This window comes from Rhamphochromis sp. 'chilingali' (genome assembly GCF_963969265.1).
Source record: "Rhamphochromis sp. 'chilingali' genome assembly, chromosome: 4".
Taxonomy (NCBI): domain Eukaryota; kingdom Metazoa; phylum Chordata; class Actinopteri; order Cichliformes; family Cichlidae; genus Rhamphochromis; species Rhamphochromis sp. 'chilingali'.
The window spans coordinates 8436526-8457786 of record NC_137948.1 but is presented as its reverse complement, the minus strand read 5'-3'; the positions used below and the strand labels follow the sequence as shown (position 1 = coordinate 8457786).

Sequence of the window (21261 nt, the reverse complement as noted above, 5' to 3'; positions counted from 1 at the left end):
AATTTAATTTAATTTATTTATTTTTGTAGATGACAACTTCTAACATGCATTCTGCTAGATACACACCAAAAAACGTCCAGGTAAAACATTTCGTTCTTAAAATAACAAATTTACAGCATTAGGCACAATTTAGAGTTGAATGCTGAATGCTTTTCATTCAAGCAACCATATTTGTTCTGTATTGTGACCCAGCAGGACTAATCTGAACTGACATGAAATAATATCCACTCACATGAAGCCACTTTACTATTAGTCACCCTGTCAGCTGATTCCACAATATCTGCAGAGTAAGTTCAGATGAGGAAAATGGCCTGAAGTGACCTGTAAAAAACGGACGTCATAAACAATCAATCAGTCTGAGGCGTCAGGGGCAGCGGAGGACAACAAGAAACCAAAAACCACAAGTGGGAAGAGAAAACGGCTCTGCCCTCAAGGGCCATGCCACTGATTATTTCAGTTCATCTTATTATTCTGCTGCTGCATATATAAAAAGAAAAGGCAATCTTTTAACATGTTGATACAATTTATACTGTTTTTTTCATAGATAAAAGAAAGAGTGTAAGGGAGGAAAAAATTTAATCTAAAGTATTGTTAAGCTTGATAATCAGAGGAGGGGAATATATTTGATTCACAAACACCTCAGTAACTCTGAGCTTGATGCTACTGACAGTTTAAAATATGGAAATCCAACATCAGAGCTGTAGTCACAGGCAGCAGAACTGGCCAGACAGGTCACAACCTCCCACACATCTGTCAGTGTGAACTCTGACCTCCCACACTGCCTCATCAGAGTAAAGGGTGCAGAAGCAGAAGAATGGCCTGCTTGACTAGACTTTCCTCATGTGTTCCTGCTGCTCTTTGGTTGTGGTTTTTGGACTTTTTTATTTTATTTTTATTTTTATTCTCATTTCAACTCAGTTTCCTATGAAACACTTTAAGCGAACACGTTTGATATTGCATCAAATGTAGGCCATGGCCAAGAAGTGTTTAACTAAAGGGTGAACCAGTTGTTTGCTTTTGAAAGGCGCCAAGCAACGCCTCAAAAGCAGTCTTTGTGACTATCGCCACCTAGTGGCCGCCTACAACACATCATTTATCCAGCAGGGTTACACTGTAAAAAACAAGCCTGTCTTCTAGAGCGCTAACCGACTTCCTTTGTCTCAAAAACAGTAACTTTCCCCCAGTTTAAACACATTTTAAGGTAGTTACATTTTTAACAGCCTATCTGGTTAAAAAAACCCACGAGGGGACATGCATTTAAAGGGCCACTCTAATGTTTTCCTTGTGTTGTAGGCTTCTAGCATATATACACTTCACAGTCACTTTATGTACACCTGCTCAAACGCTTGTTAATGCAAATATGTAATTAATCAATCCCATGGCAGTATCGTTTAGGCATGTAGACAAGCTCAAGATGATGTGCTGAAGTTCAAACTGAGCATCATAATTGCAGAAAAGGGTGATTTAAGTCTTGATGTCTTTGAGTCTTGATTTTTGCTGCAACAGCCCGATGGAAGGCCAGAATGTGCTGTGAACAACTTGAAAACATGGCTCTTTCCTACCTTTTGCCATTGGTTTTGGCCAGTGGTGGTGGTTTAATGGTGTGGACAATATTTTCTTGGCACACTTCTCGCCTCTTTGTTCAGTTGCACATCGTTTAAATGCCACAGCCTAGCTGAGTATTACTGCTGACGATATCTATCTCTTTTTGATCACAGTGTGCCTATCCACACGTGGCTCCTGTGAGCTGGATAATGTGCCACATCATGAAGCTCCAACTGATCATCTCCAACTGATTTCTTGAAGATGACTATTAGTTCATGGCCTCCACAGTCACCAGATCTCAATCCAATATAACACCTGTGAGAAGCGGTGAAACGGGAAATCTACAGTAACTGCGTGACGTCGTCATTTCAATATGGACCAAATTCTCTCTGCCGTGAATAAAGTCTGATACGAGTGTATCATGTCCCTATTGCCAGTCTTGGCAGCCGGGGGTCAGTCCGCCAGGGCCTCCGCTCCTGGCCGCCACCCGGCACACAATGCACCCGACCCCTATGGCGCCTCCTGCGGGTGGTGGGCCTGCGGGAGGATGGGCCCATGTCTCCTCTTCGGGCTGTGCCCGGCCGGGCCCCATGGACTAAGGCCCGGCCACCAGACGCTTGCCCTCGGGCACCCTCCCCGGGCCTGGCTCCAGGGCGAGGCCCCGGTAACCCTATCCCGGGCAGGGTAAACTGTTCCCTCGGTTTCCTTTTCATAAGGGTCTTATGAATCGCTCTTTGTTTGGTCCCTCACCAAAGTCTATGCCAGGGTGCTGGAAAGGAGAGTTCGTCCGTTAGTCGAACCTCGGATACAGGAGGAACAATGCGGTTTTCGTCCTGGTCGCGGAACACTGGACCAGCTCTTTATCCTCTCCAGGATACTTGAGGGTGCATGGGAGTTTGCCCAACCAGTCTACATGTGTTTTGTGGACTTGGAGAAGGCATTCGACCGTGTCCCTCGGGGTGTCCTGTGGGAGGTGTTGCGGGAATGTGGGGTGTCTGGCCCATTGCTACGGGCCATTCGATCCCTATACAACCGTTGCAAGAGCTTGGTTCGCATTGCCGGCGGGTGATGGGCTCCACCAGGGCTGCCCTTTGTCTCCGGTTCTGTTCATAATTTTTATGGACAGGATTTCTAGGCGCAGCCAAGTGGCGGAGGGCTTTCACTTTGGTGGCCTCAGAATCTCATCTCTGATTTTTGCAGATGATGTGGTTCTGTTGGCTTCATCGGGTGAGGGCCTCCAGCTCGCACTGGAACGGTTCGCAGCCGAGTGTGAAGCAGCGGGAATGAGGATCAGCACCTCCAAATCTGAGGCCATGGTTCTCAGCCGGAAAAGGGTGGAGTGCCCACTCCGGGTCGGGGATGAGTTCCTGCCCCAAGTGGAGGAGTTCAAGTATCTCGGGGTCTTGTTCGCGAGTGATGGGAGAAGGGAGCCGGAGATCGACAGACGGATTGGGGCTGCAGCTGCAGTAATGCGGACGCTGCACCGGTCCGTCGTGGTGAAGAGGGAACTGAGTGTAAAAGCGAAGCTCTCAATTTACCGGTCGATCTACGTCCCTACCCTCACCTATGGCCGCGAGCTGTGGGTAGTGACCGAAAGAACGAGATCGCGGATACAAGCGGCAGAAATGAGCTTCCTCCGAAGGGTGGCTGGCCTCTCCCTTAGAGATAGGGTGAGAAGTTCGGCCATCCGGGAGGGGCTCAGAGTAGAGCAGCTGCTGCTCCACATCGAAAGGAGCCAGCTGAGGTGGTTCGGGCATCTGACAAGGATGCCCCCTGGGCGCCTCCTGGGTGAGGTGTTCCAGGCATGTCCCACCGGGAGGAGGCCCCGGGGCAGACCCAGGACACGCTGGAGAGATTATATCTCTCGGCTGGCCTGGGAACGCCTTGGTGTTCCCCCGGATAAGCTGGAGGAGGTGGCTGGGGAGAGGGAGGTCTGGGCCTCTTTGCTTAGGCTGCTGCCCCCGCGACCCGGCCCCGGACAAAGCGGATGAGGATGGATGGATGGATGGACGAGTGTATCATTTCTTCTGTGTTCAAGGAAGTCACACCATTAAAAATGGAATAAATTAAAACAACTGATTACAGTGTCACTATGACAAAAATCATTTTATTACTAAACATTTAACATCAGTTATTATGAGCAAATGCTTAGATGAAACTTAAATAAAGAATCTGCTGAAATAAAGTGTTTAAAAAATGTTCATACCGAACTTCTGATGTGCAAAAAAACAAACAAAGATGAAAACCTGCTAATTCATTTCCTTCATTTAATGCAGCTGCCACTCCTTTTGCTACCAACTTTTCACTTGATTTTTTTTTAAACCAGATCATAGAAGCTTTAAAATGAATGGGTGATGCAAAATCCTGCAAAAAACAACCCACCAGTGTGCAAAAGCTAAAAAACAAAACAAAAAATATTTTATGTCGTTCAGTGACTGAACACTTTTGAACTTGACTTAAATTTTCATCTTAGATGCATAAAAACATCTGGCTGGTAGTTTTCAGGAGGATTAGCCTCACAGAGTAGCTCTAACCTGCTAATTTAATTCACATGCTAGTTCATCCTTATTTTCACATACGAGAACCATTTTTCAGATTAATTTCATGCACAGTGATGCATGCAAACTGACTTATTATAGTAGGCCTGGTGGTCTATAATTACCCCAGATTACAGACATTAGTGACCATAAGCGGCACCTGAATAACAGTTTGGGTAGGGGAAAATGATCTGTGTGATGTCCCATGTAAGCATTAAAACTTAAAACAAATGCCACAATCCAGGCAAGGCCACAGACTATATAAACATACATAATGTGCATATTATCTTACTTAAAAAGAGTCCTTCATTTCACCGTAGCAAATTAAAAAAGAAACATAGAAAAAGAAAAGAGAAATAGCTTTCTTCGATCAAACAGATACAAAACTGAGTTGAGCTTATGAGAACTAAATGTTAACATGATTTCTACAGCACTTCATCAAAGACTAGAAAACATGAAAAAACATACAGACACGTTTTTACTACATCACCGTAGCTCTAAAAGCTGAATACTGAAACACTATAAATAATTTTAAATGACAAGATTTCATTAAGTTACATTAAAATATTGAAATCATTTACTACAAAACAAATGAATACTTGTTGCAGACACGTCCACATCAGGGTCAGTAGGTGTTGGTCTAAACAGAGCTTCACTCCATCCAATGCACTCAGCATGAGTAAAATTCAACCTCGATCTGTTTGGGAATCTGTGCTCATCATCTGAGAGCGAACATCTCATATTTAATCATCCTGACTCACTGTTCTTCCATTTGTTCTGCCGGGTTTGTGAAAAACAGCAGCCCCTGTTGCTCACGCAGCCGAACAGGCTGAGAGAAAAGTGTCATGTGTGCTAAACTGGTCACAGACAGAAGCCGCACAGCAAGTTAATTTTGGGTCATGACACAGGACTGCTTTGTAAGACCAGCTGATCCTGATATGTGTCATCTCCTGCGGTGAAAGCTGAAGAGTTCTTCGTGGCACCAATCCTTGGTGAGATTGCACTTTTTGTTACTCAGGTTATTCTCTGCATTCAGTCTTATGTATATCTGAACATTTCCTTCAAACTTTTTCAAGGAGCACAGGATCGCTTTTGTTCCAGTGCTGCTCCTGATGAATATTAAGCTTCGATGAGAACTTCTCCGGGTTATGTTTCAGTCGAAGTCTGGGAATCTCTGCTCTCGTCTGCTGCTACATAGTAACAATCTCATCTTGATAAGTAGATGCAAACAGCCACAGATGTGTCTTGAAGTGGTTGGTGCAGATAAACAGCTCCACTCTCGCTCTAAAAAAAGTGTCCTTCGATCCTTTCATTCAGACCAAATACTTTTCACCTTCCACGGCGGCACCTGGGCAGAGCTCCAGGGCTGGTTGAAGAGCCAAAATTTCTCCCGTGGCTCCTCCAGCGCTGGCGCAGGACAAAGTCATAGTTGGCAGTGGGGCACATTGCATAAAACACGTTGGCTTTGTCAGGTATCTGGAGCTCTGTGGCAAGAAGAGAAGTAAAGTACCATTTAGTTTTCTCCATTTGCAAGACTAATGCAGAAACAAATTTCCAATAATGTCTGCCCTTCAAGTCTATTTAAGAAATTAAAAGCTATTAAAATATTACAAGAGCAGGAGTTAGAATATATATATGTCATCTTGTGCTGAGGCTGATTTGCATTTTAATTTATGGAAAGCTGCAGACTGATGGTGAAACATATCATTGCACAAGTGAAAATGTTTCCTGCTTTCAGAGATTATATATTGGTATATCGTTTATCTAGTTAATGCAGTGCACAGTTTAAGGTCACATTTCATGATTTATTTACTTTTTAGAACATACTCTTGTGTTTTTGCAAACAGCTAAAAGCAGAGGAGACACACAGTTTGAAAGTCCTCACTGATAAAGGTTCATTCTGTTCTGAGCAGGTTACACCAGCACTCAAATGTTTAGACTGTTTGAATTGAAGTGTGAAGCAGAGATATTCACCTTTTCCATTTTTGAGCACCTGGTAGAGGCCGAAGTCACTGCAACTGAAGTCCTCCATGTTGTGCTTTTCAAGAGCTCTCTGAATCACCTGAGGTGTGTGCTCCTGACTGGTCAGCTGGAGAGGAAATAACAGAGTCAACACTTCACATCCGCATTGATGCATTTGAAATTTGAACGTTGCGCTGAACTGTCACCTTAAAAGGAAGCTAAAAACACACCTAACTTTTTCCGTCAACACAAAGGGGGACAAGAAAGTTCATCATGTAATCCCGACACTACTCTTCTAATTTCCTATTTTAGAACAAAGTTTGCCAAAAACATTCTGGCTGACCTTTAAAGAGCAGATATACCAGATCACCAGACGTACCACTATGCTCTTATAGACGTTTCCATTGCTGACACACTCCACACTGACTCTGATGATACACGAGTCAGAAACCTGTTTGTTGTAAACAGGCAGCGCCCGAGGAGAGCAGCTGGATGATGATGAGGACGATGGGTCTGGGTTTAGCACCAGGGAGGGGGATGTGAGGTCTGGATGTGAGGAGCTGCAGGAGGATCTAGACAGGGATGGGGAGGAGGACCCGGAGGAGGTGCCTTCTGTGACGTTGTGAAGGGAGCCCGAGAACGACTGAGGGGAGAGAGACGAGGAAAGAATATGAATACAACATTTGTCCCCGGTAACCGTTATACTGTCTGACTATATACAGGAGTGTGGAGGTTTCATACCTTTAGTTTCAGTCTGAGGGGGGAGAGCTGAGGCACAGACAGGTCCTCCATGTCTGAACCGCTCGAGCCAGAAGACGACACACTGATCTGGTCAGCGTGGGTCTTCCTGACAGGAGTGTCGACAGATGTTCTCAACCTGCAAATGCAATTTGAGTTGAGCACTTCTGAGCACTTTAACACTTACAGCTTTCATTCAACTGACTCAAAAAGCTATAAACAGAATTTAAAGAGTGGCTATTATGATTTTCCTAATTTTGTGTCATATTTATAGTGTAGCAAAAGTAGATACTCATGTTAAACATGACCAACACTTCAAATCATGAGGCCAAAGTATATACAAGTGATCTCTGTGAGCCAAAATCTCAGACTGCAGACTGATCTACATGCTCAGATCTCTTGTTCTGCTCTTGGCTCCCATGAAGCCTCCTCCACCTGCTTTTTTAAAAAACCTTCTATTTAAGAGGAACAGCCAATCGGAAGAAAGCTGTTTTACAGAGAGAGGCATTAAAGCGACTGACTGGTCGTGTGTAAGATAAATAAGGATGACATTCTAAAGTTATGGAGTCAGAAATGAACACCCACCTTAACTAAATAATGTTCAATTAACTAAAATTGTAACCTCTAAAGCACCTAAAAATAAACCGACAGACTTTAAACTTACGCGGCGAGCTTCCTTGTGAGCAGATAACTGCTCCATGTGTTGGGAGAGCTGGGGCAGAGGTCAGCTGGAGGCTCCAGTCCACGAGACAGTTCATAGCTACAACAGACAAAAACAAATAAAATAAGGCATGATGGACTTCACCAAAACCTACTTCATAATGTATATGAAGGGGTTTTATGTGATTCTCACCTCTCCTGGTCTGTGAGCAGCGTGTGCGTCTGCAGCCAGGCGGCGATACGAGGGTTGACTGGAAAACGGTAGTGGGAACAAGAAGCTTGAAGCTGCCTAATCTGAGAAAGAATCTCAAATTCCTATAAAGGAAACAATAAAATACAGCAGAGGTTAAAATATAGAACAGAAAGAACAAGGCGGCATATAGAAATCTGTCAGTAATTTATGCAAGACACCACTAGGAGGCGACACCTACCCGTCTGCGTTTCTCAAAGTTTATGAGGCCACCCTGTGAACAAAAGAGGGAAAAATAAACAACCTGAGTTATATTGGATAATAGATCCACTGAAGTGCCATAAAGGCAAACAAATAAAGAACTCACGTCCACTGTGTCGTTCAACGCTGTGTCCAGCATGGTGAGGACTGTCAGGTAAGTGCCCAGGTATGGTACCACACCACTGCTGTAGTTCTAAGCACAAAAAAGCCAAATCCATTATTTAAGACTGAGAACATCCCCGCAAAATGAGCAGAAAAAAAAACTAGTGAGATTTTAAGACGGTGGTGAGCAGAGCAGAAGGAAACCAGGGAAAATGATATTTAATACGTAAGCAGGCACAGAAACAAAACAGCAGAGAGAAGAGCATCTCAGTATATAGACATCATGACTATGGGGGTATAAAACATTTTACACACAGCCACACCCAGACTGAGTAAACAAATGGACGTGGGAAATGCTACACACACCTCTTGGGTGTATGCATCTTTCCATACATGCAAACATTTGTGTGAGCTGTCAGTGCATTTAAAATTTCCATTAAATATATTTCTATTAAACAAGAAGTGGAACTTAGCAACATATCTAGAAACTGAGCAGGGAACTAAAATTGAGAACAAGTGATATTTAAGGAAGCTAAATTGATGATGGGGGGGGAAATGACCTCTTTCTTTTAGTTTTACCAGCCTGCTTAGTTGACAGATTCACTTTTTTTTTTTAGGTGAAATCTAAAATTGAGGAACCAGAAATGATGATGAGTATCCTCTTACCATCTGCCTGGACTCCGAGCAGAGCCGGGGTGATTTATCAGCCGACATGCCACTGCTGTGTGGGTGAGTCCCATCCTACAGGAAAATGGAAATTCAGGTTTGTAATGTGAGATGAAAACAAAGTAGGCATGTTATATAATTCTTCCTGTCAGGGTTGAGGGCCTCCTAACAGGGTGCTGTGGGAGGGTACTTCTGAAGAACAAATGTGTTTAAAACTTGCAAACGAGTGTTAGACATGTGCACTCAACATATTAATAACCACTGAGTAGGACAAATGCCCAGGGAGTAACTTTTATTTGCAGTTTTATTAGTGTCAGCTAAGAACAATGGGCTTCTCTTTGTCACTGATAAAAGCCGTATCATTGAATACACACTCGTATCAGTTTCTTTCCACAGGGAAAGGCTCTCAGAACAAAAAGCAAAGTGGTAAGTGAACTGGACACACCTTTAGACTTGTGAATTAAATTCAGAAGAATATGTGACTCAACCATCAAAAAGGAGAAAGTAATTAATGAACAATAACAGGCCACTTGACAGGACTTCTCTATGAAGCTTCTCTATGAAATGATTAAGGACCTCCTTTGAAACATTTTAGTTTGAAAATGTGATCACGGAGCTGTGTGAGAATTCATGTGACTGTATTGGTATTCGTGGCTGGAATTTTAAGTAGCAGTACACTCTCTAGGCTAGTTTTTAAAAGGTGTTTCTCTGTCCATGTTTGTTTGTCAGGTTTTAATTTACCACAGTTTACATTTATCATCATCCAGCTGTAATTACAGACCCAAGAGGCACATATACAAGTAAAGCAGGTTTTATGAGAAGTCAAACAAGGCTCTTGTTGTACATTCCAGGAAGAATCCTGGTAATGTCTTCCTGCAGTGCATTCATTATTGTATTCCTTGATTCTCTGAGGACTGAGCTAAAGATACAGATACCCCGAAGGCAGTACAGTTCTGCCTATTTCAGGAACACTTGGTACTAATAACAGCTTTCTTCTCTCATCTTCGGTCCACGTTCTCCCACATGTGTATGTGTAGAAAATACATGTAGTTACCTCCACCAGGATCTCCCTGTTGGTCAGCACACAGTTCTCATCAGGAAAAGTCTCACAAAGGTGGTCAAAGGTGGCCATGCTTTCCCTGAAAACCCAAAATATTTATTACATAAAGATCGTTTCTTTTTCCTGCAGTAGTATATTCTTCTTTTGAGTGAAACAACCCTGTAATATAAATGAAATATTTGCTGACCTGCTGACAGCAGCCCATGTCTTTTTGAGGCGATACACAGCGTTGGATTGCAGGGCTGAAAGGATGGCCCTTAAAGAAGAGAAGTTCTTCAGCTCTCTGCACTCCTGCACAGATACAATAAGATTGTTAGTGTCTTTCTTGTGTCCTCATTTTGTTTTTGGATGGAAACTTTTTGTTAATCTCTAAATATTTTGTGATGCAAACCTGTGCAACAGCGATCCACCGCTCGATGACGCGTGCTCTGTGACAGGGGCTGGTGCGCAAGATGCAAGGTGAGCTCGGAGCAGAGGAGGGGTACAGGAAGTTAGAGGACAAAGAAGGTGACAAGCCAGGGGAGGAAGTGGAAGGGAGGTGCGGGGATGTGCAGAGGAGTGAGGTGATGACACTGTTGGTGACAGCGTTAAACTGGGAGATGGTGGCGCGGACCGTTGGTGCCAGGTTTCGGTTTTCTTTTTTGTCACGTTGGGACCAGACGCAGCCCAGGCAGTGGAAGGGCTCCACTTTGACAAACAGGTCCTGGGGGAAAAAATTGTCATAAGACAGGAAAAAATTAATGAGAAAAAAAAAACCCCTCCCACAATCACCCGAGAAACACAGAACTTCAATTTTTTATAAAAACGAAACCTACAGCGTCCAGTCTGGTCAGCTGCTCAGCCACTTCCCTCACGGGCAAGTCCATAAAGTTGTATTTGTCTTCATTCTTAGTGGACATCTCGGCTTCATCTACCTGCTGCAGTGATTCACTGCTGTGCTCTGACGCAGGCTGGCCGCAATCTGTCAAATACGCCAAATCATAAATGACATTAAAACGTGCAGCTCAATGCACACGTGAAGGAAAACACTCGTGAACCCGCGGCGGTATTTGTAAATAAGGAGAACTGTTTCAGATGCTGCAAAAATGACCTTGTAAAAATCAACAGACCAATGAGGTCATTGAAACAAGTATCTCACAGGTAGCTTCCTTCTTTTAGATAAATAGCCAAGATTAGATTATTAGAAGTAATTAGCTTAATCTGGACCTGTAAATTAAATGATTTATTGTTGATATAAGGTCTTGAACATCAGGTTATACTAAATTCTTCTGATAAAAACTGATTCACACATTATGTATCTGTTTTTTGTTTTTTTTACCTTGTTCCTGGAACCTCTTGAGCAGGCCCTCTGCATGATGAACCAAACATCTGAAGCAGAGCCGATGTTGCATGTGGACACACAAAGTCCGGAGAGCCTGGTACTGAGGGGGCTCATTGAAGTCTTCGCTGTATTCCTCTAACCAAAGCCGGATCACTGGGACCAAGGTACTAAAGGAGATTCATGGGAGATGACGATTACTGATTGATTGTTAATTTTACTCCACAAGGTTAGTTTACATGAGACTTGATGATATCTGAGGAACACATGCATAATTTACAACAGATTAACTAAAAAACAAACAAACTTGTAACTGTTTTTTGTACTCACCTGTTCGCGTTCACTGAGTTATCCAGGTTTGTGACCGAGTCATTTCTGTAATCGGCAAGGGAGACAGGATTATGTATTATCACCACAGAAAAGGACAACATAGTGAGCGAATGATGACAGAATAAACCCTGTAAACAAGGAAAGTCCCAGGGTTGCAGCTTAACAACTGTTCATCCTGTGGAAATGTCCTGCAACACTCTAACTCCCTGCAGACACACCGTGTCCTTGTTACAGAGTGTAAACAGATAAATGCCCCCCATGGTGTTTAATAATGATATGCGTGCAGTAAAACTGGAGAATGGTGCCACGTTGTCGCATGTGCAGGAAGTTTTATAACAGGATCCTGTGCCTTTATTGCATGAAAGCAGGGAACAAAACAGAACTTTAAGAACCTTAGTGGTCACAGCACAGGAGCAAGTCAAAGACTGTGTAAGCTGGGTAAATTAATTCAACCCAACTTATGCAGTTAAAATATAGTTCTTTAAGAAGTTTTACAACAGCAGCAAAAGGCCACATCCTGTACAAAATCCTGTAAGGCAAAAGACGGAAAACACAATTCAGAGTTTGTTCTGATGGTGATCGCTTCTAAGAAATTTCCCAGGAAATCTTTTGCCACCAGCACTGCAGTCATGAGGGCGACTGTTTGACAAATAATATATGAACTCCACACTAGTGGTCACAGATCCATACATGATGTAATTAGCAAAGTTGAGTTAGAAAGAAAAGAGACATCAAAGTTTCTTTGAGCTGTGTTTGTTTTATAACTTTAGAACATCCTATTCTCCTCCTAATAGAAATTAGGAGGAGAATAGAATAATTTCTATTATCATCCTAACACATTGGTGTATACACAACTCCGAAATATGTACTTTGCAAAAGATTCCTGAAGGTATTTCCTGAGGCAAAATCAATAAGTTAACTGTAAATAGTTGCTGGGTGTGGAGGGTGTAGCCATGATCGTTTCACAATGGAATAAAGCTCGAGACTGCTTTGTTTAGTTCATGACGATAATACCTGTCATAGAAACCTGCTGAGGCGATGTAAACAGGCTGTTAAACTGCTCTGTCCTTTGGAAATTGATTTGTGCACTGGGCATGTTGTAAACCTGGTTATTACGCATGCGCTCCACTTTCATTTGTAAGCAGTGATGACCTTTTTAAAAGCAGCACAAAGTGGAATAATAAATAAATGTCAATAAGTTAGAAGGCAATTATTAAAGCCTTCTTATCTGTGGCTTCTGATAAGGAGCGATGATTAGGGCTTAACTGATTTCGTCTTTCAAATGGTCCATTTCACAAAAAATTAAGGCCTTCATCTGACTCCAGCTGTGTACATTTATACATGTTAAATCAAGCAGCAAAATTATCTCATATACGGGCTTACACACCAGCTGACAGCACCCTCATGCTTTCTGTTAACACAAGTCTACAAAATCTCACCTCTGAAACAGCAGCTCAATGAGGGTGCTGGTGGAGGTGAAGGCCCTGTAGGTGGAGAGGAACACTTGGATGAAGTCGGACTCCCTTTTCTCAGGGTCCAGTAGATGGGTAACCAGACGCTCCAGGGTAGCTGCCTTCAGCCTGCGCACCTTCACCGTGTGGTACTGGACGAAGCTCATTGGAAGCTCTCCCATGGTCGAGGTCGGCACAGGCTCCCTGCGTAGCGTGATCCCAAACACTGCCCCGTCCTCCTCCTCTTCGCCCCACTCCTGAACCGGGTCCTGCAGGAGAAAATTCAGGTAATGATCTGACAAATCTGGACCTAGCACATGAAATTTCTTCCTGTGTTCTGCTCTGGTCTTTGTGATTCTGCAGAGCCCCCAGAATTCATTCAGTGTATAAGAGAGAATAAAAAAATGTGATCTAAATTTGTTTAAAGCCTTGGAATACGCAGATGATTGTTTCAAAATTAACTTAACAAATTCCATGATTTTATTTAAAAAGATCGAACTCTGCTTCGTTAAACTCACTGATGACATACGCACATACACACACACCTAGTGACCAATGACAGAAAATTTTGTTTTACTGACGTATTTGTTTATGCCAAAAAACATGGGGATGATTCATTGCACCTGACACAGTTGACTACAATTTGATGAGGAATTTGAAAGTCTTAGTTAGATACAACCTCATATTTCCTCCTCCAAAACTTTAGAGAAATAGTCAGATGTAATAGGGGAAAAAAACGGGCCATTGGTTTATTTTTACGTGTGACACAAAATTATGACATTTTGTAATGGAAAGATTAACTTAAAACTTATTTTAACATCAGATCTGAGAAAACTCCAGATGTCTCTAGATTGGAATTTTGTAATTTAGTCATATTAATGACAAACAACAACATTATAACATCTTTGACAGTCAAACAACAATGATGATTTTTAAGAGCATAAAAATTTACCACTCTTACTTTAAAAGGAATTTAAACAGACCACTGATCAGCTGAATTATTAATTATATAAGCTATGGAAGACATGTGAGATCAGGCAGTGAAACTGCAGAGCAACTCTTAAAGCACAAATAATTATAAATGCAGAAAAGACAACAATACTTATTTGATCTAGCTTAAACTGATCCAGCAGCCCTTCAAACTAATAACTATAACTCCAAATAGATGGTGTTTTACAAAGCCACAGACATTAGACAGTAACTGGGTTCCAAACCCCACAGGCAAACAATCTCAAACTTGCCATGAGATCTGGGTGTCACCTCATCTTCTAATACTCACAGACCTGAAATGAGGCTCGCTGATCCTGCTGGTAAACAAGCGTTATTTTGTGCATGCATGACAATAGGAGCAGAGCACTCTTTAAAATACCTGACACCACATGACAGAAACCAGTGTGCAAAGCATTGTGACACCAGCGCATACTCAACAGTGAATGAAACTTTTATATTTTCCCTGCACACCATAGAATCACGATTAAGTTCACATGAAGCTGACAACAAATGAAAACAACCAAGAATGAAAAAGCTGCAGTCAGATTCATGTGTTAACTTATAACTAATGCATGCCAGAAAGAAGATCGTTCATTTGACCTACCATGGATAAGTGCCATTTTCCCATCTTTATCCTGCTCTTGGGGTAAATAAGTCCTTCTGTGTGTAAACTCTCGTGGCAGTGGATTTTTAAGGATTCAATCACGGTCTTCGACACTTGGCTTGAGTCTGAAGTAAACCTGACACTTTCATCCTTCATAAATAATATAGCGAAAATGTCTCTTTAAAAAAATAATAAATAAATACAAAGATACGCGAGAACAACTTTACAAACTGTCGCTTAACTAGAATGACGCCTGGTCGGGTAAAACGAATAGAAGTTATTTCGGTGGGCGGAGCTAATAAACAGGTGTGGGCCGGCTCAACACAAACAACCAATAAGATTAGCCAAATAAATAGCATCAGACGCTATCGTGCATATGTTAAGCCTGAGGTTGTGACTGGAAATTTGTTACTGATACTGGCAATACTGTAAAGGTTTCCAGCGCTGTTATCACAGCAGCATCAGCAGAGTAATATGATCACTGCTGTTTACGTGTGACATCAGGAAGTAAGGACCCCATCTATCCGTCTGTCTGGCTACTTTTTAAAAGCCGGATCCTCAAACTGAAAGCCACTCAAGTAAAATAAACCACGGAGAGTCACAAAGACATAATTACCCGAATGGTATTAAATTGTTCTATATTTATTTCTCCAACCATATAGAGTTTGCTGTCTGAGTTTCCAAGTCTCCAAAGCACACATGTCGGATAAAAATATTATTTTATTTATATTTTCATGAGAAATAAAGTGGAGTAAGAATGGTCTTAAAAACCAACTTGTTTTTGCATGAAACCTCTGTAACGATTTCATATTCTATCACTGATGTGAGTTTGACTCTTTAAAAGAGTTTAGACGAACCCAGCACAGCCATTACAGGTGAAGTCTGTGACTTCTAGTGTCAGAGATATCACATTTTGTCATGGGTTTGGCATGTTTGCTGGTCATAAATTTAGCCTCACCTCCCTCACTGAAGCCACCATGATGTTGTTATGGTCCAGCACCCTTCCTAGAATGGGAAGCTTGACTCCACAGTGCCATTTGAGTGTTAGTACCAGACACATAATGCAATGTGACGGCTTACAATATGTGTGGTAATAGTGAGTCATAGCTATATGTTTTTAAATAACTAATAAGTATAAGTAAGTATTTAGAAATGTTCAAATTTATATCACATAAAACTCATAAAACAATGATAATCGGCAACTACTGTGACATCTGCTGGCCATGGTATAAATAGTAAAAGATGGACTTGATGAAACCTTAATTTCCTTAACTATCATCTTTTTCAGTATGTCTTGACATATATTGGATTCTGATGCACGGTTACAAGAAATATTTTGAGATGGACGCACATGATCTATTGCGACAGCCCCTAAAGGGAACAGCCTAATGAAAAGGAGGAAACTTTTTATCATCATTTAATGATGGATAAAAAATTGTGCTATGTGGGAAGTTAACAGTTTTGGGGGCATGTCAGAAGAAGTTTGTGAACCTCTGTCTCAAAGTCTGGGTGGCCTTAATTGTAGAGCAAATAAAACTGTAGAGGACCATCCAATCAGGGCGAGACTAAGAAACAGCATTTAACACTTCCTAATCATGTGAAAGAACTTCTCCTCATCCTATACTGTTTTACTGAAATACTACTACTACAATTTACTCTGGGGATTTTACTTTCTGTTGTTTATACATGAATATATCTGTGTGTACATGTAGATTTGTGTTTATGTCTGGCCAAAACCTCACACTCTATTTAATTGGGGACCTTTTAGATTTCAGTGTTTTGAAAAGCATTACAAAATGCCACAACATTTATTATTTTCTAGACGTGCATTAAGTGTTTTGCCAAGATCTTGTACTGATGATGCAGGAGTCAGACCACTGTCTAAAGTCTTCTCCAGCATGTCCCAAAGACACTATATTCAGGCAGGGTTGATTTAATATTAAAGACCTGACTAACCGAAGCAAACACATCATAATACTGCCCCCACAGGCTTGTACAGCAGATGCTATTCATAAGGGGGAAAACCTCATTCAGCTCAGTTCTTATCCTAATGGGCCAGTCACACTGGAACAGGATAAATGTGGAGTCATCTGACCGTTTGACCTTTCTGTTGCTCCAGAGTCCAGTCCCTAGCAAAGTGAAAGTCTTTCCTTGCCAAACAGCCTCACTGATAAGCGGTTTTCTTAAAGCTAAACAGCTGTTTACCCCCAATCCATTTAGTTTGCTATGAGCTCTACAGTTTATTTTATGGTCTGTTTGGTTTTCTGATTGATGCAGGCTTAAAATCGGACACTTCTGAAACAGACGATCATCTCTTCCACGACAACAGGAGGCAGCTTCTGAAATTGTGGTTTTAAAATATTTTTAAAAAATGTTTAAAAAGTTAGTCACTGCATCAGTCAGGGTTAACTAACCAGTTCCCACCCGAAGAATGTTAATCGCTGCAGTAATTATTTAATGGAAGCCTCCCACCAAATGATGACTTCTTGTTGGCCACCTACGTATATGTAGGTGTGTATGCATATGTATTCATATATAAGAATGTGTATATATTTTTATTTTCCTTTTCTTATTTTTTTGTTTTCTTGACAATAAAGGCATCCAATTCGAGATAAACAGGGATTGTTTTGAACTGTGAATCATATAGACTCCAGTAGATACAGAGCTGTAAATAGACATAAACGCTCCTTTTAAACAGGCCCAAGTGCTTTCCACTTGCTTCATCTTCTTTGAGGAAATATTATTTTTTTGTTTTTGGAAAATGTTAAGGGAAGATTGATCTTGCAAATGCAAAGCTAATTCTAGGCCAGTGTGAAAAAACTAGAAACAATGCAGTCACACCATAAAAGAATCCAGTCAGGACAGTTTTTCCCCAAGAGCTTAATGTCGTGTTAAAGGCGCGGTGACATACCACAAAGACAGGTCGTAGTTCTAAAAATATGTGTGCGATTTAAAAAAAAAAGGTACAAAACAGCGATAGGCATCTACGTATTAAAACCAAAGAAATTCTTTCATATGAATTTGGAGACAAACTGACAAATGAGCAAAACACAAGCTGAGCGGATGGAGCATCTTCAGTCAGGCTTCTGTCATTGATCATTAAGCCCAAAAGGAAGAATGAGCTTTTTGTTTGCCTAATGAGTTTCACTCTCATTCACTCTCACAAAGCCACCCTCTATTTCGAAAGAGGCTAAACAAAAATGTGGAGAAACAGAGGAAGGGGAGACCTCAATTACTTCTAATTAGACACAATAAATGGTGATGTGATGGCAGGCAGGCAACAAGTAAAACCCAGCCTACAAACAGTTAACGATGACTGCTTTGAAAAACACGCATGATCAAAAGGCTTTTTCTTTGGTCTGAAATGTGATATATTTTCTGGAGAGTCTAATGCACTGTAGTTCTTCCTTAGTTTTACTAAAAGGCTATTGTTAGTGATGACGTCATGACTGTAAAAACAACGGGACAATAGCTGAACTCACCCCACCCATGAACACACACACACACGCACACACACAGGACACAGGATTTTTAAGTAATCAGTTTAAAACTATTATATTTGACTTCTTTCTTAGATATCAGTAAGTTCTTGTTTTCCAGTTTTATCCCAGTCATCCATGATAGTTAGAAAGAATATTAGGTTTGGTTGTTGGCAACATTAACCTGAGATATAGGAACCTGTAACAGGCAACTTCTATTAATGTTTCACAATGATTCAAAGAAAAATGAACCTTTAATGAAAAATAATTAATTCCAGTTTGAAACTGATGGATCAGTCTTTGCATAAATAACTTCCTTTCTTCTCTAGAAATTGAATATATTTTGCTGGTTACACAAAACAAAGAATATGGAGAAACTTAAGTCTCCTGAGAGTGAACGGTGCTTTTCTAAAACATATTTTGCTAAATGGTGTGAACTATCTTAACAGTTAATCATTAATGAAAAGTCTTGCAGATCATTGTTTTTATCAGCTGTGGGTTATTACATAAACTGGCAGGGCTGGCAGGGCCTTGCCACTACACAGGACTCTTTAGCAATAATGGACTGTAAGTGCTTTTACAGCTCAGTGCAACTTTGTGATTGCAGAATCTAACAAATGTTATAGGTAATTCATTTATTTATGTTGTGTACTGGTTTTGTTTACTATTGCTTACAATCCAAATCTCAGTCAAATAAAAGTTGAATAAAGGCATATAAATCTCAAAATGTAATAATATTATAGATTATATTTCATGTAATGTTCTAGTGAGTCATATTATATAGAAATCATACCTTGTGTTTTCTATTCAGAAAATAAACGGCATTTTTGAACTGGGGTTACTGATGTTTTGGGTTAGTTTCACTATTGACTTTCAGGAGGTTCACCTGAACTATTTAGATGAAAATGTAAAACACAGTTGTTGACAGTGCACCAAGAATAGCACCCCACTATTGCATAAAGCTGAGCGTGACACCAGCCTTTTCTCAACATTGCTACAAAACTCCAAACTCACCTCACACTGTCCATCGGTGTCCAAAAACTGGAAACTCCTTAGCCACACTCCAGGCTCCGTGTTCATGTGAACGCCCATGCACTGACTCTGCCTCAGCCAAAGCAGCCTCTTCATCCTGCCAACCCTGCTGCGGAGGCTGCGGGGTTCCCCGGCATCACTGCCTCCACACACAGGCAGGATGGTCCTCATGTTTTGGCTCTGTGCCGGTCACGCTACAGGCCCACGCACACCTCGTCAGACCTCTCCCACACCTGATGCCTCATCTGTGTCATGGAGGAGAGCGTGAAAACAACCACCACACATTTACAGTCATTTAAAGTTTATTCTAGAGCGGCTAACACTGTAGTACTGCTTGATACCTCTGATATCCAGCCATTTTAAAATCTATTAAACAGACCAGTGCTAAAAACTGGAATAACGGTAGCTGAATAAAATCATATTCAACAGAAAACAGCACTGCACTATGACATAAAACATTTTAATTTGATTAATTCACTTCTTAATGAAATACATCTATCTGTTCTTCTATAGCATAAAAAAACAGAAAGAACTATAAGAAAGCATTAAGATATGGGGCATTTATCTTGAATTAATTTAAGTTTAATAAAATAAAACTGACCCAATACTGAGTGTATACATGAAATGCGCCAGTGTTTGCTTTGTTAAAATGACACTGCTTACATTTTTGGAATCATACTGACTTTTTAAAAGCTGCCTATCTTCTATTAAAAAGGCTTTTAATGGGCACATAAGACAATAAACAAAAACATGAACACTGAGTGACATATTACTTTCATTTTGACCATTCAATATTTCTCTAATAAGGTACAAAATTAACATATTGAAACACCTGCAAGATGCAGAAAATGCGTCGGCCACAGAATCTCCAAGAAAAATCTTCATCAGTCTGATATTAAATACGATCACATCTACACAAAGCAAAGAAAACGACAGTCACTTACTGCTTCTCAGTAATCCTTGTTCAGAGCTGCACTTGTCCAACCAGAATACTCATTTAGAGCAGTGTGAAACTTGCAAGGAAGAGACTCTGGTATTTATCACCGAGGGCTGATTGTTCTTTCTGTTTGTGGGTGGATGATGCCCTGCGCATGTACGTACGTGTGTGTACGTGTGTGTATGTGTGAGTATGTGTGTGTGTGTTGGAATGGCCTCCTCCTTGTTTGGCTGTACTCTCTGTGATATGTAATTATGTCCCATTTTAATCGTTTCTCACAAAAATTCACTGCCTTCTTTTCCCCCCCCTCAGCCATGGATAGAAATAAGCACCTCTGCTGCAGAAATGTAAAAAAAACCAAAAAACGTGCCCTTTTTTTGTTAAACAGTGCAAATTGCCATGAATTCATTTTGACTGATGAGAGTTTGGTGGTAAAATGCCAAGCCCTTAAATAATTCTTCTTACCTAGGAATGTATTATTTCGCATTTGAAAGGCAAGGCAAGCATGCAGTCACACCTAAAGCCTCCACTAACAGCTGAGGCATGTTCAACAGAAAGCATTTTTGGCATAAGATGCTGAAGAATCGAGCCTACACTTGTGGCAGTGATTCAAATTCTGCAGCAGAAGGAGCATGCCTGTCTCCTCTCACGAACTGGTTGGTAAAGGCAAAAAGGCAGCGATAAAGCAGACATACATGTGTAGATTTCAGGAAGCTGAGGAGACAAGCCCCCGTCAGAAATTTAGATTCTTAATAAAATTAAGGAAGCAGAGGAATTATTGAGAAGAAATGGGCAGTGCAGGAATGGGCATCTCTTTTACTAGAAAATATGAATTCTGTGTTTATAATGCAGCGCTTTTTGGTAATAAACATCCTTAAACACACGCAATGTTGTGATGTCAGTCAGCAGCTGTATAGCCTTTCCGCTGCAACCATGCACAGACGACCAGAAGAGCTGATAGCCATGAAAGAGCCAGAAAGAAAAACAAGGAAGTCTAATATTAGGACATCTTTTCTCTAGAAAGTCTAAAAAACAAGTGAGCCACTTTGTCAAAGTACTGCTGCTACTTCCCTGGCTAAACCTTAAAAACAACAAAGCAGAGATATGCATGATTCCTAATAAATAAATACATAAAGTGCAATTAACATTGACATGAATAGATGCCAACTTTAAGAGGTTACCTTCTCAAATTGTCTAAAAGTAGCCTGGTGCAGTATTGTCTCCTTATGCTCTGACTTCCTCAAATGGAACCAAGCAAACATAAATGAGGACTGAAGAGCAAATTGTGCGTCTGCCTTGATGTATCAAAGCCAATTTACAGAAAGAAACCTGGAGCATAATTAAGCAAAACCAACTGCAGTCTATGTTGAACTGTTACCTGGTGCCTGATTATATGGGT

General features: G+C 41.1%; 1 protein-coding gene across 1 annotated transcript; it reads right to left on the bottom strand.

Moving 5' to 3' along the window:
• Positions 1-4985: 4985 nt before the first annotated feature.
• rgl3a (ral guanine nucleotide dissociation stimulator-like 3a) lies at positions 4986-19998 on the bottom strand. Its single transcript, XM_080879879.1, has 18 exons — positions 19870-19998; positions 18908-19170; positions 12809-13089; positions 11370-11414; positions 11040-11209; positions 10537-10682; positions 10113-10424; positions 9909-10012; positions 9716-9800; positions 8662-8736; positions 8000-8086; positions 7874-7906; positions 7636-7757; positions 7447-7542; positions 6786-6921; positions 6424-6687; positions 6057-6171; positions 4986-5566 (listed from the first exon to the last, which is right to left on the bottom strand). The coding sequence occupies exons 2-18, from the start codon at positions 19094-19096 to the stop codon at positions 5412-5414; spliced, it is 2415 nt and encodes an 804-aa protein (XP_080736005.1). The 5' UTR covers positions 19097-19170; positions 19870-19998; the 3' UTR covers positions 4986-5411.
• Between the last annotated feature and the right edge of the window lie 1263 nt (positions 19999-21261).

Coding starts and splice junctions, on each gene's coding strand:
- rgl3a (XM_080879879.1), bottom strand. CDS start 19,096: ATGAGGACCATCCTGCCTGTGTGTGGAGGCAGTGATGCCGGGGAACCC. Junction 8,737..9,715: donor ACAGGGAGATCCTGGTGGAG/GTAACTACATGT, acceptor ATTTTCCTGTAG/GATGGGACTCACCCACACAG. Junction 6,172..6,423: donor ACGTCTATAAGAGCATAGTG/GTACGTCTGGTG, acceptor TTTCCTCTCCAG/CTGACCAGTCAGGAGCACAC.